Source organism: Camelus bactrianus, chromosome 15, assembly GCF_048773025.1.
Source record: "Camelus bactrianus isolate YW-2024 breed Bactrian camel chromosome 15, ASM4877302v1, whole genome shotgun sequence".
NCBI classification, from domain to species: Eukaryota; Metazoa; Chordata; class Mammalia; order Artiodactyla; family Camelidae; genus Camelus; species Camelus bactrianus.
Window position 1 is genome coordinate 68417288 of NC_133553.1, and position 10626 is coordinate 68427913.

The 10626-nt window shown below is 38.9% G+C and overlaps 1 protein-coding gene across 1 annotated transcript in view; it reads right to left on the bottom strand.

Moving 5' to 3' along the window:
• M1AP (meiosis 1 associated protein) overlaps positions 1–8490 on the bottom strand; it is a 52192-nt gene extending 43702 nt beyond the window's left edge. Inside the window, exons 1-3 of the mRNA XM_074341417.1 lie at positions 7452–8490; positions 2194–2379; positions 1301–1469 (exon numbers count right to left, since the gene is read on the bottom strand). Of these exons, the coding sequence (XP_074197518.1) occupies positions 1301–1469; positions 2194–2379; positions 7452–7691 (595 nt within the window). The 5' untranslated portion in view covers positions 7692–8490. The remainder of the gene's footprint in view (positions 1–1300; positions 1470–2193; positions 2380–7451) is intronic.
• Positions 8491–10626: the final 2136 nt, after the last annotated feature.

Consider the following 10626-nt stretch of genomic DNA (forward strand, 5'->3'; position numbering starts at 1 on the left):
CTCCAGTTGGTTAGTTCCTATTTGTTCTTCAAGACTCAGTTTGAGTATTTTCTCTTCTAGAAGGTGTAGGATTATTGATGACTTACGTAGGATTTATTGGCAGGGACTTGGGTGCCAGTGATCACTGGGTGGGGGTAGGCAGGCTTGGGACCTCAGGGCCGGGAAGCTGGTGATTGAGAACCTATTCTGAGGAAGTGGGGAAGATACAGGAGGCGGGGCACATGTAAACCAAATCTATAATCCTCTGGCACATGCTCCATTGTTCCATCAAACTTCCCTTACAAAACACAAATTCAAAGATAAAATTATTAAGAACTCCGAGAAAGTAACCAAAGAGCATTCAATCCTAAGTATAGGGCCTTTCTGAATACAAGGCCCCGTGTGACTGCACTGGTCATAAGCCCGTGAAGACAGCCCTACAGAGAAGTCTGTTCATACAGCATTGGTTTTACTAGAAAATGTAATAAACCAAACTGTTCATCAATAAGCAATTAAATAAAGAAACTGGTCCAACCACACAGTAAAAAAGATCATGCAGCCAGCAGAAAATGAGACAGGTCTATAGATACTAACACAGACAGCTGTCCAACATACAAAGAGGATTATAGAATATTATGTATGTCATGATCTTGTTAAAATACTTCTATCTCTTTATCGCTCTCTCAATGTCTCTGTGTCTAATGGGACATTAAGAGGGATACCCCAATATCTTAAAAGCGATTAAAAAAACACAGATGAACTTATATATAAAACACAAACAGACTCACAGAGATAGAAAACAAAATTATGGTTACCAGGGGAGAAGGGAGTGGGAGGGGATAAATTGGGAGTTCGAGATTTGCAGACACTGACTGGTATACATTAAACAGATAAACAAGTTTATACTCTATAGCACAGGGAACTATATTCAATATCTTGTAGTAGCTTAAGGTAAAAAAGAATATGAAAATGAATACATGTGTATTCATGTATGACTGAAGCATTGTGCTGTCCACCAGAAATTGACACAACATTGTCAACTGACTATATTTAAATAAAAAAAAGTGATTAGAGGAGGAAGGAATTTTTACTTTTTTATATCTATAATATTACATGAACATACATTGTTTCTGAAATTAAAAATATGATTAAAAAATTCAACACTTCACACCTAGAAACACCTGTCTGAACCACAGTGAAGTATGTTGGCTTCATTTCATTTCATGACATAAAAATGCCATGGAAAATAATCTTCCTAACCTGTAAAAGACTGCTCATTAAAACCTCTGCCATTCTTTTTACCTTTTCCTTTAATTCTTACCATCGCTGCTGGGCTCTTCAACAGGGGATGCTGAGTCCATACAGCCAAGGACTCCCTTTGTGATCTCAACCACCTGAAGCCTCCTGACCCTGACTAGGTCTGTATCTTTCAGTCCTTCCTCCAATTGTTTGACCACCTCTTTTCCAGGCTGTGAAGTCAGAACAGTAATCTGGAAATAAATCAAAGAATCACATGGCTACTTTTCCTGATGTACAGAGTGAAGGACAGAAACCCTGCAGAAATCTGTGGTAGTGGCTATTGTCTTTACGGCAAAGAAGAGGATTTGATCGTAACTTGCAAATCAAATTTCATTTGACAGATTCTGGTGGGAGAGGTCTGGTGGGCAGACCATCACAGGACCCTTCCAAACAGGCTGAGCCTACCCCAGAAAGTTACCAGTGAGAGGCCATCAGTGTATTTTAGTATTTTTAGGGTTGAATGAATCACTTGCAGTATTTCTCCTGCTTAAAGTGCTTTGATTTCACTAGGAAACAAAGGAAATAGAGTCCTTAAATTCCACTCACTAAGTATCAGAGATCCTATATGCTGTTTTCTCACGGTGGTGCCTCCATGTAGATTTCTCTCCTTGCTCAACCAGGATCCAGGTTGAACTCGAAACTCCGGAAGGCAAGTATTAAATATAAGCAATTCTCTTTTGTACTTAGACACTTCTAATTGATGAAGAAGGATGCAAATGAAAGCATAATTCTTTAAACTCATTTGTTTGATGCCTGATGTTATCAGAACTCAGAGTCAGTCATGCACCCAATGGAGTATCTGTCATGACCTTCAATGTGTATCAAACAGAGAACAGGATAAGGATGACTAACAATGAAGGATCTAGATGGACTGATGGGAAGACGGCTTAGAGTCCTGAGGGCAGCATCTCTTACCTCCAGGGAAGTGTAGGTCAGAGCTGCACCCGTGGTCACGTGTCTGCTGTACTGTTTGAGCTGCTGGAGCCCATCCTCTACTGCCAGCTGCAGAGAAATGCCTTGTGGTCTGAAACAACCTTCTCTTTGCAATAAGCGGAGTTCTGAGATGCAGGCCTGCAGCCTCGCAAAGTTCCCTTTCACTTGCTGCAGAGAAAATACCAACCAAAGATGCAAATCTTTAGTGACCTAGGTTTCAGATTAACTGTCTAACTTCATGATCAATTACTCCTCAGGAGTACTTTTGCCTCCCTGAAAATCTGTTTATTTGACCAAGATCTACAGAATGCCTATTATGTTTTAGGCACTAGACCAGAGGAAGGAAAATTTGCAGTCAAAGGCTTTGATTATGTGGAGTTACTAGAAAAAGGAAAGAACGTGTTTTACATATTTACTCACCCAAAGGAACGTTCAGTTGTGACTGTTAGTTTTTGTTTTTTTCAAATTGGATAACTCATTTTTAATTTAAAGACACAGGTTAAAAGTGGAAGAATAGGGAAATATATCCTGTGCAAATACAAACAAAAAGCAAGCTGGAGTCACTATATTAATATCAGACAATGTAAACTTAAGAACAAGGAATATTACAAAAGTTAGAGAGGGACATTTTTTGAACACAATTAAAAATTTTTTTTTGTATTTTTTGGGGGGGGTAATTAGGTCTTATTTATTTATCTTTGATAGAGGTACTGGGGATTGAACCCAGGGCCTTACGTATGTTAGGCATGCACTCTACCACTGAGCTATACCCTCCCCCACTCCATTTAGTTGTGACTGCTTAATTTTACTTTGGGGTAGTTTAGGCAAATTGGAGCCCTAGCAGCATTGCTCTTAAACATTATCTTCATTTCTTAGTCAGTCTAGGCACTGGGAGCTTCTCTATTCAAGAGTGATGTTTTGCCAGAAATGGTTAATCGTTTTAGAACTGATAAGGTCCAACCTAATCTACACCTCAGGATCAGTCACTCCAGTAAAGAAGAGATGCTTGGCTTAGTCTGCAGTCAGGTCAAGGAAACAACATGTAAACCTCCTGGTTCTCCTCACCCTCCTCCACAAAAACTTGTTTTCAGTAAGTAATCTGATTTAATTAGACTCTAGATCAATGTTACATTTCCTAAGCATATATGTATTTTGAATAAGTGTCGAGTTAAAATTTCTGACATTATTTGAATAACATATGTATATTACATATATATATATCTTTAAGATGTTTAAAGAAATAAAAGAGGGTATCAAAACCATGAACAAAGAATTAAAAAGCTATCAAAAAAGGACCAGAAAGATTTGAAAATGATCAAAGAGAATTTCTAGAAATTAAAATATAGCAATTAAAAAAACTTCAATGGGTTAACTGATAGATTAAACACCACTAAAAAGACAATTATTGAACTGGGGAATAAAACTAAAAAAGTACCATAGAACACAGCCCAGAGAGCCAAAGATACAGAAAATACAAACAAACATGTTAAGAGAAACGGAGGAAAAAGTGAGATCTAATATTTGTTTAATTAGTTCCCCATTTTAGAAAGCTCTGGTTGACCTAAATCAGTTCCCAGACTTCAGCCAACTTACAGACCCAGAAAACCTTGAATGAAGGGGATGTGGGGCTCCCTTGGGGAAGGACCCCAGTACATTACCAAAAATTTACGCTGTTAGTCTTTCTCCCAGCCTTCCCCAAAGGGACCTACAGCCTTTTACCAGGGTAACTATATATCGAGGAAAAGGGAATGATCAGACCTTGCAGGGTCTATGGGACACTGGCTCTGAACTGACACTAATTCCAGGAGATCCCAAACATTATTGCCCACTAGTCAGGGTAGGGGGCTAATGGAGGTCAGATTTAGACCCCTGATCTAATCAACGAAGGTTTAGATCAGGTCCAGTTGTTCCCCAAATGCACCCTGTGGCCATTTCCTCAGTTTTAGAATGCAAAATTGGAATAGACATACCTAACAGCTAGCAGAATCCCCACACTGGTTTCCTGACCCGTGGAGTGAGGGCAATTACGGTGGGAAAGGCCAAGTGGAAGCTCCTAGAACTGCCTCCACTTGGGAAAATAATAAAAGTAACAGTGCCTTCCTGGAGGAATTGCAGAAATCAGTACCACCATCAAGGACTTGAGAGATGCAGGTGTGGTGATTTCTACCACACCCCCCTTTAACTCACCTATCTGGCCTGTGCAGAAGACAGAAGGATCTTGGAGACTGACAGTGGATTATTACACTAGGTGGTGACTCCAACTGCAGTTGCTGTACCAGATGTGGCTTCATTGCTTGAGCAAATTAACACATCTCCCAGTACCTGGTATGCAGTTGTGGATCTGGAAAATGCTTCTCCATTCCTGTCTATAGCACCCCACAGAAGCAGTTTGCTTTCAGCTTCAAGGCCAGCAATACACCCTCACTGTCCTACCTCAGGGGCATACCAGTTCTCCATAATTCAGTTCACAGGGAGTTTGATTGCCGCTCCCTTCCATACGCTATCACACTGGTCTATTACATTAATGACATGGTGATTGGACCTAGTGGGCAAACTACTTTAGCAACTACTTTAGACTTACTGGCAAGACATTTGCATGCCAGAGGGTAGGAAACCAACTGGACTAAAATTCAGGAGCCTTCTACTTCAGTGAAATTTCTAGGGGTCCATTGGTATGGGGCATATTCAGATATTCCATCTAAGGTGATGAATAAGTCTGTTGCTTTTGGAGTAGAAAAGAGAGATCTAGAGGTCAAGTTTCTTTTTAAACAGAAGTTCAACATCATTCTACTTTTAGCTCGTCCTTCATTCTTACCTCTACAAGTTGATTTTGCCAATCCTAAGCCTTTTGAGAACCAGGTGGTTTAAACTGCTTTCTTCCTTGGGTTTCCCCAGTATTGACTTGAGATTTAGCATTCTTGGGACTGTTAAATCAATGATTACTTTTCACCTGTATTATAGCTTCCAAAATTTCATTTTTTAAAAAAAAAATTTATTTTTATTTATTTTTTTGGTGGGGGGAGGTAATTCAGTTTATTTACTTATTTTTAGAGGGGGTACTGGGGATTGAACCCAAGACCCTGTGCATGCTAAGCATGTGCTCTACCACTTGAGCTATACCCTCCCTGCTCAAACTTTCATTCTGATTTTTTCTCCTCTTATTCAGCAAGCATTCAGAATTCAAAATTCAGAGGTTACATGTTATGTAGAAAAAGTCACCTTTCTATTCTAATTCTTCAGCTAACTGGTAGGTTCCTAGAGGCAATCGATATTACTAGTTTCTTAGGTATCTTTCCAGAGGTATTTCTTTATGTGAAAGAAAACATAAATAGTAAACTTTATCTTTCTTCTTACCAAAATAGAAGAGATTATGATACTCTCTTCTTGATTTTTTGCATAGTATATTGGGCAATTATTTCACTCAATAGATAAAAAGCATTGGTTTTTATGGCTACATAGTATTCCATGAAGAGATGGAACGTAAGTTTATTTAACCAATTCCCTTTTGATTGATAGCAGGTTACTTCCAATCTTTTGCTACTGCAAACAATGCTGAAACAAATAACCTTAAATCATTTTTGCACATATGAAAACATATCTGTAGGATAAATTTCTAAAAGCAGACTTGCTAGGTTAAAGGGTGTGTAAATTTTGATACTGTCACCAAGTTGCCCACTATAGAAGGTGTCAATTTCATTGTGCAGTTGATTCTATCCATGGAAGATTTTTGTTTTTAATTTTTCAGTTCTAAAATTTCTATTTTGTTTTTCTTTACACTTCTATTTCTTTGATGAGACCTTATATTTTTCCATTTGTTCTAAGCATGTTTATAACTGTTTGCTGGAGCATTTTTATGATGGCTGCTTCAAAATCCTTTTCAGGTAATTCTAACATCTGTGTCTGTGTTGTCTTTTCATTCAAGTTGAGATTTTCCTGGTTCTTAATAATCATAAGTGTTTTTTTTTAAATTGTATTCTAGACATTTTGGGTATTATGCTATAAGACTCTGGATCTTGTTTAAATCTTACGCTTTAGCAGGCCTAGTTTAACACTGTGCCAGAGGGGGAAGTAAGGTTTCCACATAATTATGCCCAGGTCGGGGTGTGCCTCTATTTGACTTCTGATTATATCCCAGGAGGGAGGGTATGCTGTTACTTCTGGGTGGGGATGGAAGTTCAAGTTTTTCATATGGGGCCCATTGACACCCTGGGAGTAGGGAAGCTTTATTACCACCAGGATTTCCAGTAGGAAAAAAGTCCTAACAGTCCTAGCTTTTCACTAGAACTTCACTGACATCACCCTGCCTTGGAGGTAAAAAGGTGCCTACCTCACTGCCACTCCCCACATGGCCTCCACTCTGCCTCCTCCGACATTACCTTAAAAAGGAGGTGGGGGTGAGAGATACCTTGTTATGTTGGATGGGATGCGGGGAGTCCAGGCCTCCGCACAGCTTCCATGGACACTATGAGGGAGGAGGTCACGTGCACACTAGGTAGGAATCAAAGGTCTGGCTCTCTGTAAGTCCTTTCTGACTATCCCAGCAGCAAGGCTGCTTCAGGAAGAGGATGTACCAGGACCTCTGAAGTCTTTCCCATCTCTGTGACTCTGAACGTGGTAAAGGGGGAGAGTGAAGATTTACATTAGTTTGAGGAAGAAAAGCAACAGCTGTCTACATGTGAGGGAGCTTTGCAAAAGCATTGGGCCCCGGCCCAGCCTTTGCTTTCTGAAACCCTACGAGGAGTTTCACTTGAGTCCTGCGTGCAACTGTAGAAAAAATATTTTAATGTTGCTGCACAGTTAGGGCTTTCTGAGAGAAAAAAAAATCTCAAACTGGGTTAAAGGACAAGTCTTGGAAATTAAAGGGTGATTAAATAGCCAGAGACCTCTGAAGAAATTTAAGAGATTTATTTCCCTGTGTTTGCATTTCAAAGGGGGACGGAAGAGGTCAGTTCCTTACATTCCAAAAGACTGTAAATGCCAAGGTTTCTTCCACTCTCAGGAGTGGAGGGGATAATATGTGGCCGATTCAAACTCCCGTATTAGTAATTTTGGGGTTCCTCTTCTGCAGTAATCCCCCCCCAATATATAGGATGACATCAGGCTCTCATTGTGGTGCCTGTGGGGTATTGGAGATGGGGAACGGGCACAGTTATTGCTGTAAGAAATCTCTCAAGAAACTGCTGCTCCAGAAACCTCATGTCTGCTTTCAGGAGAATATGAACAAATACAGATATACTCACCACAAAGGGGAGGATGCACTCATGCTGATTTTGTACCATGTATAAGCTGAAGAGGGACATGCGGCTGGGGCCTACCAAGCTGCAGGCCAGTGAGAAGAAGTTCTGCAGAGCCTCACAGAGGTTGGAACAGACGTCAGCCCAGGATGGGAGAGTGATGTGCACGATGAGAAGCCTTGGAGGTTGCTGGTAAATCTGCACGCAATGAGAGGGCCCTTTGCCAGTAGTTTGCCCATGATACATGGCAGCCCACCAGATGTGGAATTGTAGCCACACCTGGATATTCTCTACACCTACAGGGTAGAAAAGAGAAATCGCTGGCTTTCATAAACCTGAATTACATTATATACTCTGTTGAAACAATGAACACAGGTCTAGGTGACTAAGTCTAGAAAGCTTCTCTAGGTACTAATGCAAGCTTCTCTAGGCTATTCCATCCCCCCCCCCACTTTTCTTTCTTTTTTTTTATTGAGTTATAGTCAGTTTACAATGTTGTGTCAATTTCTGGTGGACAGCACAATTTTTGTCATACATGAATATACATATATTCATTTTCATATTCTTTTTCACCGTGAGCTACAAGATCTTTAATATATTTCCCTATGCTATACAGCATAAACTTGTTTATCTATTCTATATATACCTTTCAGTATCTACAAATCTCAAACTCCCAGTCTATTCCTTCCCACCCGCCTCCCCACTGGCAACCACAAGTCTGTATGTCTCTATATCTATGAGTCTGTTTCTGTTTTATATTTAAGTTCATTTGTCTTCTTTTGTTTTTTCAGGTTGCACATATAAGCGATCTCATATGGTATTTTTCTTTCTATATTTGGCTTACTTCACTTAGAATGACATTCTCCAGGGACATCCATATTGCTGCAAATGGCATTATGTTGTCATTTTTAATGGCTGAATAGTATTCCATTGTATAAATATACCACAACTTCTTTATCCGGTCATCTGCTGATAGGCATTTAGGCTGTTTCCATGTCTTGGCTATTGTAAATAGTGCTGCTATGAATACTGAGGTGCAGGTGTCATTTTGAAGTAGGGTTCCTTCCAGATATATGCCCAGGAGCGGGATTACTGGGTCACATGGTAAGTCTATTTTTAGTCTAGGCTATCCCATCTCAACAGCTCCCAAGGGACCTAGATGTTTGCCTATAATGTAAGGCTGAGAATGCTTAGAGATGTTGAATGGAACTAATCAAAAACTCAAATTTCAGTCTCAAAGAAAGCTATCTGCCTTTATAGAATCTGATCTTTATTAGCATTTATTGTACTGTATTGTAATTTGTTTCTAAGACTGCCTCTGCCACTGTACTGTGAGCTTCCCAAGGATGGAGGACCTGTCTTGTCAACTGTATTTATCAGAGCTTAGCACAGTGTTTATTTGGGACATAGTAATTCTTTTTTTTTTTTTATTATTAATAGACTTTATTTTTTAGAGCAGTTTCAGGTTCACAGCAGAACTGAGCAGAAAATACAGAGTTCCCACGTATCACTCCCCACCCACACATATATACTCCCTTAGCCTCAACATCCCTCATCAGTGTGGCATATTTGGTACAATCGATGAACCAACATGGGCACATTATTATCAACCGAAGTCCATAATTTACATTAGGGTTCACTCTTGATGTTGTACATTCTATGGATTTGACAAATGCATAATGACATATAGCCACCACTATAGTATCACGCAGAATAATTTCATTGCCCTAAAAATCCCTTGTGCTACATTTATTTATTCCTCCCTCCCTCCCTCTCCCCAAATCCCTGGAAACCATGATCTTTTTATTGTTTCTGTAACTGTCCCCTTCCCAGAATGTCATTTGGTTGAAACCGTACAGTTTGTCGCCTTTTCAGACTGGCTTCTTTCATTTACTAATATGTCTTTTAAGTTTCTTCCACGTCTTTCATGGCTTGATAGCTCATTTCTTTTTTTTATAACTGCACACGTTTTTAAATTTACATATATATGGTGCATAGTAATTCTTAAAAATGAAAATATAACCACATTTTCCCCTTTCAGGACCCATTCAAGACCCATTCCTCACTTCAAGCTTTTCAGTGAAACAAAACCAAATATACCATTCATTTCAGTGCATTTGCTCATGCTGTCTTCTCTACCTCTGACACCCTTGCCTTCTTTGTTTACTGCCTACTTACACTTATCCCCAGGGCTCAGATTTTGGAAAGGAGAACAAATGGGAACACAGAACAAGCATCAGCAGTGAGACGGGAACACCGTTACAGACGCCCAAACATGGAAAGGGTTACAAGAGGACATAATGAACAGCTTTATACCAGTAAGTTTAATAAAATGGACAAATTGCTAGAAAAAAGATATTTAACCAATACTAAATCAAAAAGAAGATTAAAATACCTAAATAGTCTCTAACCACTGAAAACATTTAATTGGTAGTCAAATATGTTCCCCAAAAGTATCTGTAGGGCTACGTGATTCCACTGATGAGTTTCATGCTACTCTCAAAGATCAAGAATTTCAATCTTCAACAAATTCTTTCAGAAAATAGGAGAGGGCACAAGACTCATTTAATTTTTACTAGTTTAGCATAACCTTTGATACCAAAATCAGATAAAAGTATTACAATAAAAAATTATAGGACAGTCTCATTTATGAATTGAGATGTAAAAATCCTAAAGAAAGTATAAGCAAATTGAAAAACAGCAATATTATAAAAAGAATAACACATCATGACCAACTTGGGTTTATCTCAAGAACATAAGGTTGACATGGCTTTAGAGACCGTCACTGTAATTCATCACGTTAAAAAATCATATGATCAAAAATGGAGAAAAACTCAACATTTATGCCTGATAAAGAAACAATCTTAATATATTAGGAAGAGATGATAGATATAATCTGATCAAATATGTTTACAAAAGTCTAGAGCAAATATCATTTTTAATGGTGATGCTGAAAGTTTTCCATCCAAGACAAGAGCCCACTATCGTCACTTCTAATCTACACAGTAGTGCAGTTAGCGATAAGGCAAGAAATAAAAAGAAAACAAAAGGGGTTACAATAGAAGAAATGAAACTGTCGTGCAGATGATATGATATTTATATAGAAAATCTAAAAGAACATATTGTTTTATAATTTTCCCCAAGGCTCTCCTTATCTTTCACTAAATTTTATTTTTAGAGA